This window comes from Furipterus horrens, unplaced genomic scaffold, assembly GCF_987537825.1.
Source record: "Furipterus horrens unplaced genomic scaffold, mFurHor1.1.pri manual_scaffold_1, whole genome shotgun sequence".
Classification (NCBI taxonomy): Eukaryota; Metazoa; Chordata; class Mammalia; order Chiroptera; family Furipteridae; genus Furipterus; species Furipterus horrens.
The window spans coordinates 182,242,079-182,267,547 of NW_028327171.1; the positions used below are offsets into that span (position 1 = coordinate 182,242,079).

Here is a 25,469-nt window from a genome sequence, read left to right on the forward strand (position 1 = left end):
AATGTAGTATTCGTTACACGTTCTCATTAATAAGAAATTAGAGAGGATCTACTGGTAGATTGTTTTCAATAATGACTTCATTATTCCTTTTCTTGTATCCACACCCCTTTGTAATGTGACTTTGCTGCTCCTTCAAGCAAGAAGTGGGGACTATTTCTCCACACCTTGAATCGGGGCTGGTTTGTGACTTGCTGTAACCAATATTATGTAACAGTTATGACTTTGTCATTCTGAGCCTAGGCCTCAAGGGGCCTTCTGTACGCCACTCCCAGAACCCTGTGCTGTCCCCATGGCAAGTCAGATTAGCCTGCTACAGGTTGAGACAGCACACAGATCACAGGTGAGTCCCAAAGCTGTCAGGGCTTAGGCCTCAGTCATATGAGAAATCCCAGGCAAGATCAGATAGCCTGACCGGAAAAAGCAGAACTGTCCAGCCTACCGTAGACTCCCAAGCAATGATAAATGCTTGTTGTTTTACCTCCCTCCTAAGTTATAGGGGTAATTTGGTTGTTATGTAGCAATAGATGACTAGTACAGATCTTATTGGTGAAGCAAAGCATCTTACTATTGAATTCTAAAACAAAACTGCTCAAGTGGTACAGGCCAACTGCCCTTAATCCACCACAAATATTTTCTGTAGGGGTCTCTTATCCTCCAGGAGTACACTATCCTGTGTGTCCTTACCACACGCCTATGACAAACTTACTATCTCTGCCTTCTGTCATCACTGCCTCAGTCTATTTCAAAACAGCAGCTACAAATCTGATTGAAAAAACCTATAGTAATATATTTTTTAAAACTTTCCCTCTCCTCCCAGGATCCATATTGCATTTTAGACACACTTTTTTCTAATGTTGATAATCTAAATATATAAGAGTAGGAATTACGCTTTATCAGTGTAAGCTATATTTGTTAATTTGTAATATAATGGAATTGAAACAAAGGATTTCTAAAATTCCCCGAAGTTGTCTGGATTTTTGATACTCATGATAAATGATCAAAGTTATGCTTTTAAAGACTATTTGGCTACATTGGAAAATACCCAAGTATAAAATTAAACTAAAATGCAGGATAGAAAACATAGTAGTATCCCAGTACTGCAAAAATATATAGAAATGTAAATATATGGAAAGAGAGACAGAAAGAGAAAGGACGAGAAAATATTTTTAAATGTTAATGTTTCTGGGTGGTGGATTACTTCTTTATAATTTTCTTCCTTTTTTTTTTTTTAATCCAAAAATGTCTATGTGCACTATTACATTTGTAGTCCAAACATCCTCACAAACAATTTTTAAGTCCCGCGCTTTCCAGAGAGCAGCCAAAGCCTGCCCAGAACGAGGTGCACTGGGTCAGGTGGCTGTGTCCGGGCTCTTGGAAACATTTCCAAAACAGCTGGGCCGGCGCACGGCGGGAGGGACCCATATGCTCAGAAGAGCCGTCCCCACGTGCTTTCAGGGAAATGGCCGGGAAACGAGAATGAGCAGGCTTGACAGGAAACCGAAAAGCGAAAGTCAAAGACACAGGGAGCAGTACGCAGGCGCAAGCGCGGGGCTTTCCAGCTGAGTACTGGCCGACCTGCGGTTCCCTCCTGCAGCCTCCGGGGGCTCGGGAATCTCACGCTGGCGCCGCGTCCTCTGCTGGGCCGAGTCTGAGAGTAATGGTCCTTGGACAAAAGAAAAGCTGAGGCGGGGTGGGTGCCCTTAATTTAGAGGGATGGAGTGGGCCACCTTCTAATTGCTTCAGGTGCTAGAAAACTCACCCATCCCACTTCCACCTTTTCTTTCTTCCCTTGGCCTGGAATCGTCCCCTTCCCCTAACGTCACTTCTCTATCTACAGAATCTGCATGCGTGCTAACTCAGATCTTACCGGTCTTTCAATCTCTGACCACCTTCCAACTGGGGTCCCTGACTTTAAACCACAGATGAGGGTGGGGGCTGGCTGTTGCTTCAGCTCTCCTTTTGTTAAATCTGCAAAGGGGGCATTGCTCTTTCTTCTGGGGTGTTCTCGCCCTCTGCCTTGACCCTTATGGTGATTATACCAGAACGGAAGGGGGAGAAGTATAATGGAGGAGAATAAGGTAGTCACTACCCCACGATTTCAAAAGTTTGGCAGGCCCAGGAAAAGAAAAGTTTTGGCCCTGCCTGCAACCTCATGACTTAATGGATCCAGGAGGCACTAACCTATTTTCTTGGGCTCCTCCAACCACTCTTATTAAAGGACTCTACCTACTAACAGTGACCTAGGGACCAACTTAGGCCCGCCAGTGTGTGCAGAGACCCACCCTGCTCCCTCTCTTCTGGTGTGAGAGTGAGCACCAGTCCCCTCGACTGCACACAAACGCTGGCAAGTACATTTCACATAATTACCACAAGGCAGGTGGATGTTTCTCTTCTTCAGCTACAAGGAGAGGGCAGGATCGGCTATATAATTTCCAGTGTAAAATGAAAATGTGGGGCTCCTTTTTCGAAATTTATTAAGACTTTCAAGAAGGCCCTGACTGGTGTGGCTCATGTGGCGGGGCCTTGTCCCACAAAACGAAGGTCTGCAGTTTGATTCCCAGTTAGGGCTCATGCCTGGTTGCAGTGTGTCTGGTCTGGCACCATGCACATGTGAGGCAACTGATTGTTCTTCCTCTCTCACATCAATGTTTCTTTCCCTCTCTTTCTCCCTCCCTTTCCCTCTCTCTAAAATAAATTAATAAAGTCTTACGAAAATAAAAAAAAGTTCAAGAAAGCAACAGCAAAGCATTAAATCAAGCATAGGCTCTTCTAAGTGCTTGGCCCATTACAACTCCATAGGTAGTACACCCATTAAGTCCCTAGTGTGGGAATCTGGGGAGGGGGACTTTGTAGAAGCATTGTTACATGTTTGCTTTAAACAAATGAAAACTTAGATAAAATGAAGAAACATTATAACACCACTTATTCCTGTAGTCTTGCAGTAACATCTAGAGCAGTAGTTCTCAACCTTCCTAATGCTGCCACCCTTTAATACAGTTCTTCATGTTCTGGTGACCCCCAACCATAAAATTATTTTCGTTGCTACTTCATAACTGTAATTTTGCTACTGTTATGAATCATAATGTAAATATCTGATATGCAGGATATATTTTCATTGTTACAAATTGAACATAATTAAAGCACAGTGATTAATCACAAAAACAATATGTAATTATATATGTGTTTTCCGATGGTCTTAGGCGACCCCTGTGAAAGGGTTGTTTGACCACCAAAGGGGTCGCGAGCCACAGGTTGAAAACCGCCGATCTAGAGCTTTCAGCTTTCCTCCCTACAGATTCCGGTCTTGCCTCCCTTCTTACCAATCTTGTCCCACTCCCTTCATGTTTCACTATGCTCTTTTCCTGCTCCTCAAGTAACCTGGGCTTTTACCTGACTAGGTCCTATATACTTTAGGGATGCTGTTTTCCTGGCTGTGTTCATGGACTGGCTCCTCATTCTTTAGGTCCTCAGCTCAAATATCATCTCCTCAGAGAGACCTGCATTGACCTTCTTTTCCAGTTACTTAGTATCACATTTGTAGTCTTCATAGGACTTAGGAGATCTGTCCTTTATTATATGTTTGTCTGTTTTTCTCTCCCCTTACAGAAGGATGGACTTTGTGTTGTTACAGCCTGTCTCATCTTAGTTCCAGGAGAATTTTTTATTTATTTATTTTTTATTTTTTTTTAATGTTTTTTATTGATTATATTGTTACAACAGTTCCAATTTTCTCCCCCTTGTTTCCCTCCACCCAGCACCCCCCTCCCCCAGCAATCCCCCCCAAGTCCATACCCCTAGTTCCAGGAGAATATTAAACCTAATGCCTGAGGCATCTCTGTGTAAATTACCTTCTCTCCTATACATCTAGAATGGCACTACGTACCATCCTTGGGAGACTAGGAAAACAGTCAAGCAAATTGCTTTCTGTGTCTGTGGTTCAGATGGGAAACTCTTGTTAAGAAAGGTAATGCCTATTACAGAGCAGTTCTCAATATTTTTTGAAAGAGTGAATAACATCATTGACCAGCTGAGATCAGGAATCACAGGTTAATTCAACCATTCAGACTTCAGCGCTGGCACTAGGCCTGTGGAGCTAGAATTGAAGGGGAGGAGAATAAAGAGCATGTGGATTCTGAAAAACTCCCCTAAAGGATTTTAAGGAGAGCACCATTCTTTCACCCCCTTTAACCTCTCCCCATCTCCACCCTGTCTAGATTTCCTCTAAGATTCTTCCCATCAGAGGCAGAAGGTGAGACATCTAAGTGGATGACTGTCAAACCTACTGTAAGAGAGTATTGTGTAGCTTCTTTTTTTTTTTTTTTTTATCAGGGGCAGGTGTAGTAAAGACCATAATTTAAGGAGAAGGAGTTAAAGGAAAATTTCAGGAACACTTAACTAGATGTTTGGCACACATGAGATACCTAAATTAAAGGGAAGTTAAAGTAAGATAATAATCAAACATTATCATTCCAGAGCATTTCTAGTTTGGAAGAGTGAGGTAAAGTAGAGGGGAAGTACTATGTTGTTTGAAAAAATACTATGTCAGAAATTGGATGTGTGTACACAGAGGCCAGTTCACTAAGTCTGGGCTACTGTTACCTGCTGTTAGAGCACAGCGGTAGGATGGTTTGACCTCTAGTTCTATTCCTTCCCCCATAGGGAGTGTACAGGCCTCCTGAACCACGCGAGGTAAAGAAAAATCTTTCCGGTTCGCAGACTTATATTCATTCCTTATGGGTTTTGGGGGGCTTTCCTTGCTACCTTAAGACTTTGAGGAAATCTACTGGCAACTGTCTTTCCTCAGCATTTATTCCATATAAAGTTACCATATTCAGTAAAACTGGTCAAAGCGACTCGTTATAGTAGAAAGAATTTGAAAAGGTGTTAGCAAAATGGCCATCCATGATTAGTATAGAATGGGTGAGGGGAGAAGTGAAAATATGATTAATATTTTGAAAATCTACCTTATGTTTCATTAAATGCTGCTTATTTGCTCCTTGTTGGCAGAGAAACTATTCTGAGGTATAGAGGAGAAAATCGATAGGACAGAATCTCTTATTAGGAAGATAGGTTATGTTAAATCTTTTTCCTTTTTTTTTTTTTAAACTCTTTTCTCATCAAACATTGGCCTCTCCCAGTTTTGCTTGTTTAGGGGACAGGAAATAGATGGAAGGAGTTAGGAGTCCTCCAGAGGTGACTGTCTTCTCTGACTGAAGTCAGGCTCACCTTGGCTACCAGCCTCAGGACTTCTCTGCATTAAGTCATGACAGATGCCTTGATATTGCCTGGCTCAGCCCATTCCCTAGGGCTTGGCAGACAAAGGGAGCACCCCAAGTCCTGGCACTGGGGGATCCCACACTCTTACTAAGGGCACCAATTGGGCATGCTACCATTAAGCATCCAGTCTGGCCCATAATATTGGTGCCCCAGATACCACCAGTAATGACTCTAAATCCCTCTCCCTAGTAAGAGGTATCCCTGGCAGTGATACCAGCAGCTGTGAACCCCGAAGTTGGGACAATGTTGACATGGCAATCAAGAGGCTTCATAATTTACCCCTGGATACCCTGGGTACTTTTGCTGTTAAAGCCCCATTATTATCTCCATGTGTGTCTAATGTGATGACTTACCTGCTGGAACTCAGGACATTGGCTCTTCTTGGCTTTTCCCTCAGGCCTTCCTATTCATTTTTGAGTAATGTAGTGTAACTTTATTATTCTTGATCTATTCTGAAATGTTAATACTTGAAACTTCTAGAGCCAAAATCATAAGTAACACAGGAGAAACAAAGTCAGAAATGAAACAAATACAAATGAGTCTTTAGTTAATTTTATATTAACATTTGGTTTTTAAAAGTGTCTTATCTGACAAGTTTATCTGAAACTTTGATTTTAGCATTTCAATCACAACACTCCCAACTGGGGGTGTCATGCCAGTATGAAGAGAGCTTCAGACTTCAAAGATGAAGAAATAAGATTGTTGGCAAAGATGAGTCTTTACACTTTTTCATTTGCTTCCTTCTTTTGAGTGTCAAGATTTTATCCTGTTATTCAGCAGAATATGGAGATTTCATCTAAAAGTGAAAGCAAAAATGACCATTGAGGAAATTACTGTTTTTTAAATAAACCACTATTTCTTTTTAAACATCCTTGTGTCTATTACATATTCTATAATCATTCTACCAATTAACTACTAAGTATTAAAAATGTACCTTTTAAGTAGATGAAAACTGTTTTAAGAAGGCTTATTCATCCCACCAAAAATGTAAGAGGAAACAGGTACAAAATACAGCAAAAGTTCTCATAACTAACGATTGGAAGACAATAACATTGGAATAAGCAGTACAGGAGAGTATGGATTTTTCATCTCCAGAAGTCTTCAAGAAAAGGACAAACCAACATGGAGTACCTCCAAGATGTATGTTCATCCTTGTGTAAACTGGAGGTTTGAACTGCTTGACAGTATTGGGTATACGAACAGATAGAATGCATCCTAAGTCTCATTATTGCATTAACAATTATGACTCTGTTCTCAGAAGAGTACTATTAACTGCTGTTGATTGTTATTCACATACTACTTGAAGAGGCTCCTGGGATGAACAATGCAAGCAACAATTAATTTAAAAAAATTGAAATTTGTTGTACTTAAACTGCTAAAATAAATATTAAACTAGCCTTATAAACATTGACTAACACATGTTGTGTGCTAATATGTGAAGAGAGTGGCGGGGATTGGCGGGGCCCGTAGTAGAATTAGGGACAAAGTGTATTTGAGTGGGGTACAGGAGTATTTTGCCCTGCGGAGGCCTGTGATAGAAAGAATTTAAAGCAATTCATGTAAGTGATGGTCACTACTTTCAGTGTGGATAATATCACCAACACACGGGACCTTACAGAACTTCAGCCCCTTTGATTCACATACCACCTTTGCTCATTTAGGGATGCCCTTAATCAGCCATGGGAAAAAAAAGGGAACATACTGCAGTTTCAATTGTTGTGGGACTCAGGTTTTCTCTCAGCACTGCGTATACACTTGGAGACATGGGAAGAAGGTCGGATGGAGACTGTGGCTCAGCTGAATCACTTCGGCTTAAAGAAACAACAAGGTAAATATTGAAAAGGATTAAAAAATCATAGCTCTTGGTATCAGGAACTCATTTCTAGAACTTCATCTATTTGTGACGTTGAGATGCCTGATACATCATTTGCTAACACATCACTCAGCCTACTATGAAATATATGGCATGTAAAAGGGTGACTTTATAGTTCCAGTCATTATAGACTGTGGTGTGTCTTGAAGACTAGCTTTATGTATTTAAGAAAATGGGATATTGAGAATTAAAATGCTTTACTCTCAGTTGTATGTATTCTGCTATGTCCTTACATTTCCTACAGAAACATTTTTTTGATGAATTCAGTAATAAATATTTTACATGTAACTAAGATTACTTACATTGTTGAGATGGGGATAAAAACAGAAGGAACATAACCTTTGTCTCCCCTTTCTGTTGGTCTTGAAACTGGAAGAGAAAGGCACAATGTTGGGAAAAATGTTATCAATATCATTGACAAAATTAGAAAAATGTCTAGAAAGATATAAGTAATGTTAAAAAGAACAGAGATAATATAATAGCTTAGTGATTCACAAACCATTTTAGTTCAGTATTTTGGGTGAGCATAAAATGTACATTTAAGTTTAATTGTAAGGACTGATTTATTTATGTATTAGGGGGTTTGTAGTGATTCAGATCTTTTCATTAAAACTGACACCAATCATAATCATATAAATACACAAATTTTTGAAGCACAGACATCAGTATGGCTAAAAGTACTACTGTACTGTAGTCATAGTAATGTGCAAACCTCACCTTGGAGACAGTCCCCAAATTTCTCTGGTATACTATGTTGAACTTGCACTTGGTACAATTGTAATTTGGATCAATTGTAATTTTTCAAGTGTAATTTGTTTCGTTGACATTTGTTGTTTCGTTCAGTCAGATGTAAAGACACTTAGGGTTTGTTGTTGTTGTGCTTTATTTTGTTTTTTTGTTTGTTTTGGAAGGGAAAGAAGTCCCAGGGTGGCAACAGTTGCCCTCTGTGAGTGACAACTGTAGTATGTTCTACAAGATGGTGCTCCTAGATTTAGTTGCTATAGATGAACATTTCAATGGATTGTTTTTACTTTAATTAAATAAATAGAATGGTAAACTTATATTACAATTATGTAGGTAATTTCATGAATGTTCTTTCATATAATCAACCAATATTGATCAAATGCCTCTTTTGGCCAGGTATTATTTTAGTCCGTTAGCATATGACCAGGAAAGGCAGGCCTGTCAGCTTGTTATTGGTGGGCTAGAAGGTGGGGAGTGTTGCACAGACACCCTGTTTCCTCCTGGGCAAATGAACAATACTGAGTTGTAAGACTACAGAAGCTTATAAACCCTGGGCTTCCTTTGCAAAAAACAAACTTGCTTAACTTTTAATGGCTTTCTAATTACTTTCTCTTTCTTTTCCTCTTCCCCAGTCACAGAAGTGATGTTTGTGCTTCCATAGAAGGAAGGGGACAATCAAAACTGGACAAGTGTCTGTGAGGGGCTCCCATGGCCATGGGGAAGTCTGGTTATGATACCAACAGCCTGGCCAGACTGTGGGGAACAGGTGGAGGGTGGGGAACAGATGGGACCTCTGGAGGAGATCAGAGATCACTGAAATGCCTGAGGAAGCAGGCGGGTCTTCGGTGTCCCGGGTCACCAAGCTAGTGACTTGTGAATGCTCGCCCCTGGTGCAGAGTGTCCTTCTCTTGGTGACAGATTTCCTGCCCCCATCCCCGGCAAGGTGGTGGCAGGAAGAAGTAGTGCAGTAAGCACGTCCAAGGCTAGCACAGTAATCGGATATGGGGACAAGTCCTCCTACCAACTTCTGGTACCTGATTGGGGGTGGGGCCAGGGGAAGGTGGGCACATGCGCCATAGAGGTCGGAATGGCAGAAGGAGGAGGTGCGGGATGGAGAAACCTGTCAGTCTAGCCTGGGAAAAGAAGGGTTTCATGGGGGGCAGGGGGCTGTCCCAGTGTGTGCAGAAGTTTGGGAAGTTAACTGGGGATTTCTGAAAAAGAACCTGGCCCCTCCCATACTGGAAGCTAATACAGTCCCAAGGGAAGGAAGGGATGGACTTGGACCCATACTGGCTAGTGCCTTCTCAGGACGCTGGAAGCTGCTTGGCCAATGGCAGCGCCGGCCCCACATGCAGGTTCCAGGAGGGAGCGTGAGGCCTGACAGTGGCCAGGAGAAAAGCTGACCTCCTATGATGACTACTCAGAAGTTCCCAAAGGATGGTACTTTAAATGGGAGAAGGAACTCTGGACACTGCCTTTGATTTTGGTCCTGCTGAGGACAGCTGGGTTTTCCTCCATGTCCCTAAGGGGACAGGCTCTGACACAAAAGTCTATCATTTTCCCAGATGGAGCAGCATTTGAATAAAAACTTCTTTCCTTTCTCACCAGCTTCTGCCTCTAGAATTTGCCTATTGGTGATGGCAGTCGAACCCCCACTTTGGTTAGGTAACAGTTAGAGCTGCTGACTAGTCCCAGCAGTCCCTTTTCAGGAACTGCTGACATGTCACTTCCTTGCTAAGGCTTTGACTTCCAATACCCCCTGGATCTTATAACGATCAAAGAAACATAAAAAAAGGAACTTCATTTATTTTAATTCAATATGATATTATTTCCAAAATGCTAAGGAAAAAACCAAACAGAAAGAACCTAACCTTCATATGGCTGGGAGCTGTAGTGTTTACCAAAGGCTTTGTCTTTAGGAATGTCAGGATATAGGTACTTCAGAGGGTTTTCAGGAATGTTTTCAGCCATAATAACCTTGTAGTCTCGAAGGATGTCAGCAAAGGGCAGAGCCGACAACCGGCCTTTATTGTAGGGTTCTACAGAGTGGAATCTCACTTCTCCTGGAAAAACAAAAGCAGGGGGATAATCAGGCTTTGACAGGCATTCTTTGTGGCCTTTCTTCCTGCCCACATTATTTTCATGTCTCTGGTTATAAAACAATGCCAGCCTTCCTCTGCTGTCTGGACAGGATGGATTGCCACATGATAGAGGACACCCACATCGGTTACGACAAATTCATGGCACACACCATACACTTTTGAAAACTGAAATTCCAGTAACCAAACTCAATACTGATTTCCCAGGAATAAACAATAGTGAGCATGTACCGTTCTCAGAGTGGTCCACCCAGGTGAAAGTTATTCCTCCAAGGTGGCTTTCACTGAATCTTAACAAAAAGGTTCCAGGCATTTTATCCTTTAGCAAGAGTCTTTCCTTCTCTTTGCTAACAAAGCCCATGACATACCTAAAAATGGAACAATGGATAGTTTTATCTGATGAAAGGCTGTAATTTATTGCATTTGCATGTATTTCATTCTCAAAAAACACACCTAAATTTATTTCTAGTATAACCAAAAGTTAATGATGTCTGAAATACTCTTACACAGATTAAAGTAAATATCAACATTCTATGAAGAATGTGAGAAATTGCAACTATCACCCCCATCTCAGTAAACATGTTGAAAAAGAAAAGAAAAAGAAAAACCAACAACATAAAAATAAAAACCTAATGAACTCATATAGAAAATATAACCTGTAACTCACCCATCAATCCAAAGGGGAAGAATGTGTTTCTTAATTAGATCTAATATTGCTTCAAGCCATGTCCAAAAGGTAAATGATTTACCAGGTAAGTGTTCCTATTAGAATGAACAAATATAGCAAAATAATTATTTCAATAGTAATGTTGATATAATAATTCAAGTTGCTTTTTTTCAGTGAAAGATTTTCTTTCAATGAGACAACACATTAGAGTTTCTTTTTAAAATAATCTTATCCAGAAAATCCTCAAAATCCAGATTATTATATGGAGATTTTAAAAGGACCACTATTAATTACATCATTACCCATCAGATCTGCAATATAAAAAATGATAAAACCAATTTTGGCAAGGACATAGGGGAATATGAACTCTCATTTCTGGTTTGGACTATAAATTCAGACAAATTTTCTATGAGGCTATCTGGCAATGTATATTGAAAGCTTTAAATATTCCTTTAACTCAGCAGTTCTGAACCTGTGGGTCATGACCCCTTTGGGGGTCAAATGACCCTTTCACAGGGGTCACCTAAGACCATCGGAAAACATATATATAATTACATATTGTTTTTGTGATTAATCACTATGCTTTAGTTATGGTTGGGGGTCACCACAACATGAGGAGCTATATTAAAGGGTCACGGCATTAGGAAGGTTGAGAACCACTGCTTTAACTCTTTACTCAAAAATCCTTTAGAATTTTTATCTAAGGAAATATTTAGGCAAGTATAAAAATGTATATACAAGACCCTAATTGCAACATTAAAAAGATGACCAAAATAGTAATCAACATTGATATCCAGCTGGTTGTTTATAATATATTTCCTAAATCTTTCCAAATTAAATGTATGCTGCAGTTGATATTAAAACACTATCTATATAATTGCCAGGTAGAGAAAAAGGAGCGCTATTAAAAAAAAAAAAAGATATAAATGATATCCCACTCTTCCCTTGTTTGTACCTTGCAGAATTTGGACCAGGTGAGATGACCATCACTGTAGTTAGATTGGACTAAAATGAAAGAAAATAATGAATTTTTTATTAAACAATTAGACTCTTCAATTTGGTGCCCAGTGTAGATCCTCCCTTCTTTCAAGCATCTCTTAAGCCCCTGCTATGTGTTTACAATGCATGTAATGGTAGTAAAATATATAGTAAAAATATATTATGAAGTTTATTATCTAGAAGAGAATTCTTTTCCATGGAGGAGCTAAAGATAGTTTTAGCAAGGGGGTAGGTATCTAGGACAAAACCTCCATGAATGGGTAGGAAATAAATTGTCAGAGGCGAAGGAGGAGCAAGAATAATGTAGGATGAAGCTTGGTGGACATGAATGTGTCTTATATAGAAGAGAGTAAAAGCAGCCTAATGTTGGTGAATAAACATAAAAGCAATTTGTATAAGTAGACTAAGCCAGATTACCAGGAGTCTTGACTTACCACGAAAAGAATGGACTAGAGATCTATTAGGCAATAAGGAGATATTGACTGTTTTGATCTAAGGCAGTGAAAGGATAGAAGAGTTTCTGTCTAAATTTCTAAGAAAATTATACTCATAGGAATACATTGATAAAGATCTGAAAGTATATGATGGCTATTTATGCTACATATTTAAGAGATTTATTCACCCATTATCAAATATTTATTGATTTTCTACTACTGTGGTTTATGAATTAAATAAGGATCAAAAAGCATATTTACATTACTAAATTCTGTAATATTCTTAAAGCCCTTATTTATTTAAATATCTATTGATCATAATTACAAATGGCAACCCAGCATTACCTGTAAGTCAAACTTAACCAAATCACACACATTTTCAATGTTGCTTGAATGCATCCTTGGCCCTACTTTAACTAGAAATGTATACAAATCAAATTTTAACTTTATTTTTGGTGCTAAATGTGTTCACACCAAATTTGTCTTTTCAAATTCTGTTAGAAAAAGCTCAACACTATAGTGACTACATTGAGTACTCTATTTTGCAAACTTTAGAAATGTCAGAACTGAAACTTCCTTGATATAAAAAATTATATTGATAATATAAAGCTCTACCTAGTGGTTTTTAATTTCTCTTAAATTTTGTGGTCCTGGAATCAGCTATTTTCTAGTTGGTTAATGACCATTATGATATTAATATGAAAGATCAAGACACCATTAAGACTTCACTTTATACCCAGTGGAGATGGCATAAGAACACCTTGGAGACTCGAGTGTGGGATGAAATTGAAGGGGCTTTAGACCTGGATAAGGCCTAGCTTGTGTCTTAACTGCTATGTAGCTATGGCAAGCTACTTAACTACCCCCATTTATGAAATATATTATTCCACATTAAATAATCATTAATCTGTCTTAAAGAACTTTTTAAAGAAAGGTAATATAGCATTTAGCCCTGTGCCTGGCACTCAATAAATTGTGTTGATCATTATTATTATTAATAGCAGTAATATCACCCTGGTTCTTCAAAAGACTTGAGTACTGAAAATAGGAATAAGTCCTCTGTATTTACCACCTCTCACCTGTAAGCTTCTCTGACAACATATTGAGTTGATCTGAGTTAAGGCCACGACCAACATATGATGAAAACTGCCAGCTCATCACTTCCAGGAGTTGACTCAAAGTGACAGATGGAGGATTATTAAAGAAAACCAAGTTCTGAAATAGAGTTGTAATGATGATTATATTTATTAATCACATTGAACACACTGTAATTCAATATATGGGATTCCTGATTAAAATTCCTTAGGCCATCCTAAACTAACAATACAGAATAAACAAGAGAGATCAGTGTTAGTTTTTATGCTAGACTCTGTAGGTACACTGTGCACCTACGTTTTAGGAACTGTATGTGATCTGCATCCCCAGATTCCTCATTGGGGAGCAAAGCAGAATCTGAGAAGGTTATTGTAACAAATTTAGTGGCTTTCTTATAAAAGAAGGATGCTGAAGAAAGCTGAGTGCAGCAATACCACTTTTAGACTGGAGAACAGAGACGTATCCTCTCTCCTTCCTACATCTTGGAGTTAGATGAAAAGCTCTGAATGTGTGTAGCTCCTAATAGGGAATGATATTTAATTTCAGGGGTGTTGGCTGTTCTTGGCTTTAGAGACCAGGTGACTTCTCTGGTGAGTTCTGTTCTTCTCACTGCAGGCTGAGAGGAAGCGAGACAGTGCATTTCAGCATAGCATTCCTATGCAGTCAATCTGTCTCAAATGTCAAGGCACCAGAAGATGAGAAGGAATAGGGCTGAACCATTTTCCGTATTGTTTCCTTATTAGGCACATTAAATTAAAGGGAAAGAACACTTAGAGCTGGCTCATTATGTCTCTTCTTATTGTTGGGGCCAAGTGAAAGAAGTCTTCCCTTTGCAAGTAACATTTGCTTTGAATTAAGAAGAAATGTTGTTATTTACATTTGACCTATTTTCTCTAGACCTTGGTGGTTTCCAAGACAACACATGGAGGTTTTGTAAGAGGTAACTGTGGGCAGTGCTTACTCATGTTTTTTGCCATGTCCTTTCCTGGTTGTCTTTCAAGAAGAGCATCTATTCTCCTCTTGGTTTGTTACTTGAGGCCAATTTTTTATCAACCTCTCATATAACCACAAGATGACATTAAAACCTGCCTAGAGCCTGGAATGGATTAAATCTGTACCTAACTTCAATGGATTAAGTTTACAATCCCCTAAAAAATTGGTACAATCAGAGTATAGCTGGGCAAAATTGATGTACATTCTAGTTACTTATTTGGAAACTAGTTCTCTACCTCTGTAGAAGAGCTGTGTGGAGGTATAGCCAGAAGTAGTTGAGGAGGTAAACACAGCAATCAGTCATCATTCTGGAGCAAGGCATCTCCCCATAGCCCAGTTAGCATAGCCATAGGATGACCCTAGAACTCTCTCTGATGGACATATTTGGGAGCTGACTGGACCCTCTGTCACTTTTGCTAACCAGAACTCTCTCAGAATCCAAGTACATTTGAACATAATACTTTGACTATGACATGAGAGAGGGATCATACAGCTAAATATATTGGAGTTCTGAAGTAAAACAACCCAAAAAGACATGCCCAAGTTTTACTTACACATATATACTCTATAAAATATTATATATATTTTATATATAAAATATCATATATATAAAATCTTTTGATGCAGATGAGTTTTGTTGACAAAGCAAATCCAATAGAATTAAAGGAGGAGAAATAGGAATAGAGACTCTACCTGGAAATCGTTGGTGGACACGTTGTACCAAATGATGGATGCCCAAGCATTAGGTAACTGACTGACATTGGAAATCATCACCACAGGTAATGAGCTGGTCTGGTTAAAAACAAAAAGGGCAGTTATTAAAGGTAGCTGCATCTTACATTGATTTTACACTTGACCCTCTCCTCTAAAGGACCACCTCAAGCCAATCCCATTCCTCCAATCCTGGTGTCTACACTGCCCTGATCACTAAAATGACTTGTGAAGGCACTGATAACATTTCTGAGCATACATGAATGAGTCAGGGTACAGGGAAGAAGAAACTATAGAAACAGGAACCCTTTTAAAAGTGCTTGGTCAGCAGCTTCTCTAATATCTTTCCTGATACCATGTAAATGTTTATACTTTCTTATGACATACTGCCTAAAATGCAACTAATTAGAACTTGTATTAATTTAGCAACTGTTCTTTTAATAAGTTACATTAAAAAGTCCAGTTTTAAATTTATCTCTGGAATGGATCAATATGTTCAAATTATGATCTGATATCTTATTATTAGACATGGTAGTTTTAATTGTAGAAGATGGTGAGGTAAGCAATATTGGAATACAAAGCATTATGGAAGATAGAGCTGTCTGGTCTGTTGGTGTAGAACTCAACTTAATACTTTTGGTACTGTAGTTTTTAATTGCTGAAACAAATAGACTTTCACAAACAAGCCTGGAAAACTAAGCAATTTTTATTAGTCCCTCCCCAGTTACAAAGGTTACATAGGTATAGACAGTGAAATAACTGGTTGAGGAACTTAATAGCTCATGGAAACAAGTTTAGGGAAAAGGGATGAGCAAGGAATCCATGGAAATTTTTATAAACATGTTTAAATTCATTAAGATAAAAAAAAAAAACTAAAATAATACAGCCCACTAGCAGAATCATATTCAGGATGTCTGAAACTGTTCTTACTCATACATTCATTCAACAAATGTTGAGCAACTGCTCTGTGGCAGGCATTGTGCTAGGCACTGGTAATGGAATGACAAATGAGGTGTGATGTCCTGCCTTCAAGGAGCTCACAGTCGGCCATGTTCAGTTTCCCCAGTTTCTTTATTCCTTCTTTGAGTTCAATGGCGAATGTTATAAGAGGATCAAAACAATGGACTATTAATGTTCCTATCATTTATCTTTACTCATTACATTAGAAAAATCTTTCTGAGGGATTTTTATGTACAAGTTAAATTTTTGAAAATATATCACTACATAACATGGTTCAAGGATACTTATTTCTCTTTAGTCTTTCCACTGAGCACCTGAGACTCAGGAAGTCCCTGGAAAAAAAGAAATACACAATCTGGCCAAAAAATTATTCAGTATACATGTGTATTGACTTGATAATACCCATGAGATTTTATCATTCATATTTAACCAAAATAGTATTATGTTGACTAATTAGTAAATATTTGATGTATTGATTTTCTAAATTAAAACAAAAATAATGAACTGGGAGGTACTAATTTATCTACAAATGCTGACCGATTCCTGAAAATGTTATTAGAAAATAGTAAGTGTTTCTTGAAATACCTACCTCCAAATCTATAGTCAGGCCATAGAGGCAGATCTGTGTTTCAAAGGTTATGGAATGAAGCTCTTCAGTCACCATGTGGCAGCCCTAACAGAGAAAGAAATAGTTTTTGTCTTACTTATCTTACAAATGCAAACTTCTACCTATTATTAAGCCTGCTTCTATAAAAATGAATACATTCTTAGAGTATATGCCCCAAATATTCCCTAAGATGGAGCATTTCCTCTTCTTATTTTATAAGTTATTTAGAATATATAATCTCCATTTCTAAAACCAGAATGAAGCGGGAGAGTGAAGAGGTCTGAACAGGAGTGAAGAGAGTGAACAGCATGACCCCCAGTCCATGCAATGAGGTCTCACTCTCCCCAGCCCTGATTGGGGACAGACAGGTTTACTCTCCGGAGCTCATGAAGCAGAGGAACTAAAAAGGCTCTGCATTTTGGATATAAGATCAAGCCAAAGGCAGAGGTGATGTGCTGTGCTGAAGAGAGGAGGAGGACCCTATAAAAGTGTATGGAGAACTCATGCCCCTTCCTCTGTCTGACATCTCCAGGAAAGATTCAGGAAGTAGACTAGACCTAGAGAGACAACTTACAGAGCCTGCCTTTGGGGGTCCCTGAGTGAGAAAGCCAGGTCTTAATAATCACCCTTACATCTACAGTTCCCACCATGCACACAGAGCTTCCATTTCTTAGTGTGCTTCTCTTAAACTTTAGCAAGCTAATGACCATCAAACATTTGACAAAGCCTCTCACATGAAATACAGGTACAAAAATCAACAACAAAGAACTCAGAAGTGTAAACGCAAAAAGCAAATGAAGAGTTTAAAAAAATATATAATAAAAAACCAAATCAAGCTCAATTTTATATATCAGTTTAACGAATAAATGGCATGGAAAATGGGCAAATCAACAAACTGTAACAAGTGGACACTGCTCAGATACTGATTTGCACAAACCAACTATAAAGAAATCTTTTTGAGACAGTGGAGAAATTTAAACAAGTAATGATGTTTTATTAAGGAAAGATTTTAACAAAGTTATTATTTTTGTTTTTATGATAAGCATATTGAGGTTAGGTTTTTAAAACTTCTTATCTTCTAGATAAAAGATACCTACCAGAGTATCAGTTATTAAGATGTTATACTATCTAGAATTTCTATTTCCAGCTTTTCTTTATTGATTATATTGTTACAATAATTCCAATTTTCTCCCCTTTACTCCCCTCCACCCAGCATCTCCCTCCCCCAGCAACCCCCCCCCAAGTCCATACCCATGGTTCATAAAAAATAACTATCCCTCCCTCTCAGATATTAAGAACCTTTGTAATCTTGTAAAGGACAATGGGCGAAGGTCTCAAGCTCCGGAATTTTAAGTTCTCTAGAAAAAAATGTTGTATGTGGTGGGGGGAATGGGTGAAATAAGATAGGCAAAATGTTAATCACTGTTGAATTTGGATGATGTATAAATGAAGGTTTATTGTATTTATTTCTATACTTTTCTATATATTTGTTTTGAATGTACTAGAAGTAATGTAGATACCTATAAGAGGGGTCCCCAAAATACCAGAATTATCTTCTGGGCCCCTTGTAGTACAGGCTTCCCCGGCTAGGTGAGTCTTCTAGGAACCCATCTATATCGGTGTAACGGCTGGCGTTGTGAGAGGCTGCATTACTTTTTAATATCATTACAGATGTAACAGTATATTCCATTAGTGAAAAAAGGATGGGATGCTTTTGAGTGAAACATTTAGAAAGTAATAAAAACAATTAAAAATATAATAAGAGAAATAGACAAGACAGTAGAAGAAATGGAAGTAGGGTGAAAGAAATGTTCTAGAATATAAAAAAAATGAAGAAATAAAAGATAGGATAGAAAAGATAACAGAGAATTAGTATAAAAATTCCAACAACAAACTAACAGAATTTCTGGAAAGAGAACAGAGAAAATGGAATAGAGGACAGAGCAAAGACAGAACCCAATGGTAACTTCTCATAGACTGCTGATGAGAATTGGTACAATCACTTTAGAAAATAATTTCTCAATATCTAGTAAAGGAGAAGGGGTACTCCCTAAGATGATGGTGAAAGAAAATTTTTTTAAAAATTGTGCAAAAGGATCAGAAGATAATTGGCCCAGATTGGAGCAACAAATGGAGGGTTTCCAATGGGATGATGCCAAGAAAAAAGAAAAAGATAGAAATTCAGATTGACTTGTTTGACCAAACTACAAGGAGTTTTCAAATTCTGAAGGCAAGTTTTGAGCTATAGTAGTGACAAGTACATAAAATAACTTGATAAAAAAAAATTGAGACAACTAATAAATACAGAGAAAAGTAAAAGTAATACAAGACTGGGAATACAATAATACTATGTTATATGGCTCAGCTGTTCATACTTTTTTATAATCATAGTAATGTAAACATGAATATTTTGACTAAACCAGAGTATGTCATATAATGATATTGTGAAGTTGGGGAGGGGGAACTTATATGTGTGGAGTGCTGGTATAAGAGAACCATAGCTAAATCTTTTATAGAAGGAATTCAGGAGTTAAATGTACAAAATAAAAAAATTAAGAAACAAAGAGCAGTATGGCCTTGGCTGGTGTGGCTCAGTGGGTTAAGCACCGGCCTGTGAACCAAAGGGTCACTGGTTCAATTCCCAGTCAGAGCACAAGCCTGGGTTGCAGATCAGGCCCCCAGTTGGGGGTGCGTGAGAGGCAACCACACATTGATATTTTTCTCCCTCTCTTTCTCCTTCCCTTCTCCTCTCTCTAAAAACAAATAAATATTTTTTAAAAAGAAATAGCAGTATGATACTAACATGATATTTACAGCCCCCAAAATGATCACCTCTGGAGTGCACTTGGAGTGGGAAGGAGTGGGACAGGAACTGCTGTTTCACCCTGATGAAATCTTACAGCACCTTGCTATGTGCCCAGGACCATCAGTACTGTCCTCACTGAGAGCTTCTTAGAAAAACAGAATCTCTGGCCTCATCTCAGGCCTACTGAGTCAGATGCTCAACAAGAACCCAAGGTAGAATGTGTGAGAAAATTATTCTCAATGTGGTGTATCCGCACTGTGTTTAGTCTCAAAATGGATGTGAGAGATTTGGAGGTGGTGTAGAAAACTTAAACAATTGTTAAAAATCATCCCTGTGTGAAAATGTAAACAGCAGTGGAATTATTTGACTAGAAAAGTCAGGGTGGGGTTGGGGGTAGCAGAGTCAGCTCTGGGAGGAAGGGAGATCTAATACTGAATACGTGGTAATAACAATGCAGAATCAACCTGATTAAATTTCAAATATTAAAAACAGTTCTAATATGATGACATGAATAACAATTATGTGAGGAAGAATTTATTGACAGTGAATGATAAATTTAGTATTTGTTACTGAGAAGGAAATAGAGAATTAAAAATTCCTCTCTCCTTTGGGTTAGATCCTTGTGCTATATTACATTGCATGCAGGTATCTTCTCTAGGGTGGGATTGCTTCTTACTGGGTTAGAAGAAAGTTATGTTAAATAAAAATTCTGTGTGAAAATCCCAGTACATTCAACATACCAAACAGACAGTCCCTCACCCCCATTCCTCCCATCCCATGTTTCAGCAAATAAACACATACATACATACATACATACATACATACATAGCTGTTTCTCTGGTTGAGCATGAGATGATGTAGTTGACTTGTGTTTAGGCACGAAATTGAATGAAAAACACAGTTTTTAAACAATAGAAGATCTCAGTACCCTATGAAACCCACAGTTTCATGTTCACTAACGGGTGCCCTTCACATTCTCTCACTGAATTCAATGGCAGGATGATACAAGCCTGTGCAGAACAGTGGAGAGGCCTGAGGCAAACGCACAGATGGAGACCTACAGAGCATATGTCTAAATACTTAACCATTGTAAGTCAAGTTAACAAACTGCTAAAAAATAGCCTAGCCTCCTGCCTTGACATCCAAGCTTTCACATAACTGAATTGGCCAGGTTTTAACTTCTCCAAGTCTCACTGGAATGTGGTGGCTTGGGAGAATGTGGTAATCTACCTCTGTGAAGGGCCTCACATGACTACTGTGGCCTCAAGGCCTATGTGCTTGTGCCTAGAAATGTTTGTATTGTTGGTGACACTATGCTTGGGTGACTATGCCTAGAGAAGAGGCCCTCACAGGCCCTGGAAGTAGGCTTGAGGTCTATTAGGCTGGAAATTCTGGTCCTGGATTTCAGAGGAACACATTGCTTGAACCCACAGACATCTTTCTTTGTAGAGAGGTGTGGCTGGAAGATAGCCAAAGGGAGCCTTTTTGAATATGAGGTCTCACCCCACCCTGATTCTAGCTTCTATAGTTTTATATGGTTAAATATATATATGATATGATCATTCATTGTGGATAATTTCCTCAGATTTTTGAGTTACTGCACCCATCCAAAGTGTGAAAAATTAAGACCCCACAGACAGAGCAATGACACTCAGGTTGTCCATTAACTTTGGGAGATGACTTTGTGTTTTAGGTATTACTTTACTGAACTGGAATGTGATTCAAACTAATTTCTGATGTTTACTTAAAATCCCTAATGCAATTGTGAAGCACACTTAGAACAAAATCCACCAAAGAAGCTGACTTCTAATACACATGACTGGAGAGAAGCAGCTCTGACAAAAGGAAGCATCATTAATTTTCAAAGCTTGCATGGCTACCAGTCACAGCCTCTATTACTTTATCAGTGTAGCCGGAGCCAGGGACACTATTCCATTTCGCATCCCCAGGATTCATGGCGTACAGATTAAGAAAATGTCATTGGTAAGATGCATCATTAATGTCTGTACTAAAAGCCATTCTACTTATCTGAGATGATTATGAATTTAAAATATTTATATTTATGATACTTCTATGATATTGAATATTGTAACTGGATTGACTATATTTTACTTCTAAAGAAAAGTAGCCATTGGATAATCTGCTAAGAAACTGGAAAACTGGCTGAATAACTTGAGCAGGGCTCCAACTGGAAAAAAGATACAGCCTAATGAAAGATAGGTATAGATACCACCATACTCTTTTTTTGTTTCCTCTGTTCAGTGTCTAATAGTACATCCTGAAATCCTAGAAAGTTAAGAAATGGTTATCATTTTTGATCTGGAAGGAAACCTCTGCTAAGTAAATATGACTGTGATAAGGATGATTTCCATCTAAACTTCTTGCTCATGACTTAACAAAGGTAATCTGTGATAAAACTGTACAAGGAAAACTATGTGGAAGAGATCACAATTACAATACTCCATTGAGTTGATGGGTAATTTATTAAGTACCTGTCACTGGGTTAGATGCTGGGAAACAATTATGAGAGGGAAAATAATGGTACAATCACATGAGTGCTGCGACTCGCGCAGCTCGATGTCAAAACCTAAGTAAGGTACCAGAGAGGAGGGCGACGTGGAGATTAAAAGAAAAACACAGACACAAGATTAATGCAAAGTGGGAGTCAGGTGGTCCATTGCCCTCGGATGGAGAGACAATGACATGGGCCTGAGTCCACCAAGTTTATTTATAATGTTCTATTACATCAGCTACTGACATCAGCAGTCAGGAGGTAAAACTAACAAGTGAAACTTCTAAGAAACGAAACTGATGAGAAACTCCTGAGAAAGCTGTAGGTGGAGTGTTTGTTTTCAGACATCTTGCAAGTAGCTCCTGCTCTAATCTAATAGTCAGGATGTTCCGTGCTCCTGCTTTGTTTCCAGCCCCTATGGCTCCAGCTTTCGTTATCAAAAGGCTACGTGTTGCAGACGTATTCAGTCAGGCAAGACCTTGCAAATATCTGATGCATCAGCAAATGTAGACAATCAGGCAAGGGCTTGCAAATACCTGATCCAGGCCAAGTGAGTTGCCTTCCTTTTGTAAATTCAGCTTTCCCTGTCCCCATACACATGAGAAATGGACCTTTGTCACAGGATAATAAATGAATGTAAAATGACAATTCATTCTCAGCCCATGAAATAAGGGGACTGTATGGAGGGTGTTGCATTAAAAAGTCTACATTGTTAGTGTTCTTGTACTGATATCTCTCTTTTAAGAAAGCATTGCAACTACATAAATTAGTTCAGAAGGAAATCCACTTCCAGTGAAAATGCTTGGGCTAGTTGCAGCGTGAGTAGTGTGTTTGTGTTTGAGAACACTGAGCCTTGAAAGAACATCTGTTTTGGCCATTTTGTTAAGTGAAACTCAAGTCATGCAGACTTTACTAATAGCTTCTTCGTGCTTCATGACTTTCCACCACATAAACAAAATTACCTAACACCTCGGTCTGTAGCTAAAACTGTCATTTATTAGTTAAAGCCTGCTGACAAAGAGGAAACTCGAGAGACTGTGATTCCAGCTTCCCCGTTCAAACAGTTTCCACATTTCAACAATCACTCTCTAGCTGTCTTCCTAAGGACCTTCAGGAAATGTTGCTCCCTGGGAATGTTTATCTTACAGAGACAGACTGAGGCCCTCAAAGTATGGTCACTTGCTAGGTAATACAATTGTTTCTTTATGGTGACTCTTACAAGAAAAGAGCAAAGGTGGAAAGAAGCAGCAATTACTAACTTTGATTTTGTGACAGTGTGTCTATAGATTCCTCCAGGAGTGTTTAAAATTCCAAAGCAGATTCTTAGATTTAAACTTATTTTTTAACAAATGTAAAGACCACACTTGATATTGCAGTTTTCCAGGTTATGAACTCTTAGACAAAGGAGCTGCTGCAACTGTCTAGTCCAATGGTTTTCAATTTTTTTTTTTTTTAATACTGGAACATATTCTTAAAAAGAAATTTCACACTTGGGTTCCCAACTGTAGAATGCATAAAATAGAGCTGTCTTGATTGCAACAGGGGTACAATCACATGAGAGATGGACCTTCATCTGAGCTCCACTTTCACCAACCCCTAATCTAGAGGTGGCTCCTAAGGCACCTCTCTGGTCTTTGTGGGTCTTCTGGGAACAGTACGGGCCTAATGCAACTTCTTCCCTTCACTCAATCCTACAGTCAGGAGCCCCGGCACATCCTGATAGGTCACCTCTTCTTAGATAATCTCAGAGTCAAACAGCCATGGGGTGCTGCAATTCTAAGGATGTCTGGAATGGCAGCCTTAAGGAAACTATCATTCATGATATCCTGGTATGTTCTTGATCATTTAATACATATCCAATCCAAGTTCTCACAACCACAAAAGCAGAAAAGCAGAACTGAGGGACCCCAAAATTAAATTATGTGTTGTGTGTGTGAGAGAAGGAGAGAGGAAGGGAGGGAGGGAGGGAGAGAGAGAGAGAGAGAGAGAGAGAGAGAGAGAGAGAGAGAGAGAGAGAGAGAGAGAGAGAGAGAGAGAGAGAGAGAGAGAGAGAGAGAATAGGGTTGGGAGCCAGCGAGGTGGTGGTAGGAACTTGAGACATATGATCCAATAAAAGGGGCAGAGGATCATGGTGCTCTGAAGTTTCAGGGGTCTGGATCCATAAGAGGGATATGCTCAAGGGCCCTTGACAGGAAATGTCTCCAGCCACGCACTTTGGGAGATGGGCAGAGAAGGCTTAGGATCAGCAATTTGTCCTGGGTCAGATCTACCTCCTTTGGAGTGTTTCCCCACCAGTGTAAATATAGTATCTACTCTTCACAGAGGGGGCAGTCTGGAGGGCTGATCAGGAGGAGCTATAGCAGACACCTGCACAGCATACCACAGTTGACTCTTACACACACCATCTCATTTGGTCCTCCCAGCAAAGCTATGAAGAGCAGGTTAACACAATCCCCATTTTATAGATAAGGAAACTGGGAGTTAGTGAGGTTACGTGGCTTGTGCCAGGTCAGCTGACTTTAAAAGGCAGAACCCAACAGAATGCTATTTCTACAATCCCACTGATGCCAGTAGGAGGTAAGGGAGAGGTCAACAACATTTCCTGAGGAAGCATTATTTTAACATCCTGCCAAACTTTGTAAAGATTCTGGTGCAAGGTAGCTATGTAATTTCTGAGTGGTTGGATTCCACAGCAGCCGCAGTTGGAGCAGAGAAGAAAGGATGAGTTATTACCTGCAAACATGCAAAGATCTCCCACACAGGAATCCCAGCAAATGGAAGGGGCATGATGAGGTAAAGGGGTGAGAGTGGGTCGAAGAGGAGTGCCAACCAGCACAGCTTCTTCCAGGGGAAGTCGTACGATCCCAGAGGTAGTATGGCTTCACGGCCAAGAGCACAGACATGGAAGCCATGGTTTGATTCTTGACCTGATCACTCTCTGTCCTGGTTGGCCTAACTGAAGTGAGTCCCACACGAATGGTATTACTTCATAGCGGTGTCCCCAGGGTTACATAAATCAATGTCAGTGAAACTGGTAGACAATACCCAGTATATAGTAAATGTCATAGGAGGATTTTTAAAAATAATTTTTTATCATGCTGCAAACTCTTGACACAGGTAAACAACAGCTCACAGGAAAACAACAGGTACTAACTGAAACTTAAGATGAGGTTATAATATCTGAGCTTCCTGTTTTTGGGAAATGTTCATTACTTCAATCACTGGCATCATGGCTTCATGAACCCCACTGGACCACCTGGTCTGTCCCAGCTCTTCCCTGGCTGTCCTTTGGTTACCTTCACTTCCTGGCTAAGCCCCTCATTCATTGGTTCATCTTTCTGAGCCCACTTATATATATTGTGACTTTTTAATTGTGCCTGTAGCACATAAAACAGTGTTCCAGTCTGGGCTTCTTTTAAACATAACGAGGAGTCATATTAAAATTCTATCAGCAGGGGGAGCTCAAAGAACAGCTTAAAATAAAACTATCCTCATCTGACAAAGTTGATTAAAAAAGGGAAGAAATAAAAGCATTCTGATATGTACTGTACAATTTTGTAATTAACTGGAAAATAAGAAATACATTCAAATTAATATAAGCAGGCAGCATTACTAAGACTGGTTGGTTTCTCTATAGCAGAAAATGATTTACTTAGATTTCTGTCTTTAGGGAAATCCAAGATTTTGATTTA

General features: G+C 39.1%; 1 protein-coding gene across 1 annotated transcript in view; it reads right to left on the bottom strand.

Annotated features, from left to right (window-relative positions):
- Positions 1–5,813: 5,813 nt before the first annotated feature.
- The window catches only part of STAT4 (signal transducer and activator of transcription 4), a 97,418-nt gene continuing 77,762 nt past the window's right edge, over positions 5,814–25,469 (bottom strand). Inside the window, exons 15-24 of the mRNA XM_090281988.1 lie at positions 16,442–16,525; positions 14,875–14,973; positions 13,173–13,308; positions 11,616–11,665; positions 10,661–10,755; positions 10,225–10,361; positions 9,766–9,957; positions 7,453–7,519; positions 6,980–7,088; positions 5,814–6,073 (exon numbers count right to left, since the gene is read on the bottom strand). Of these exons, the coding sequence (XP_090138114.1) occupies positions 6,047–6,073; positions 6,980–7,088; positions 7,453–7,519; positions 9,766–9,957; positions 10,225–10,361; positions 10,661–10,755; positions 11,616–11,665; positions 13,173–13,308; positions 14,875–14,973; positions 16,442–16,525 (996 nt within the window). The 3' untranslated portion in view covers positions 5,814–6,046. The remainder of the gene's footprint in view (positions 6,074–6,979; positions 7,089–7,452; positions 7,520–9,765; positions 9,958–10,224; positions 10,362–10,660; positions 10,756–11,615; positions 11,666–13,172; positions 13,309–14,874; positions 14,974–16,441; positions 16,526–25,469) is intronic.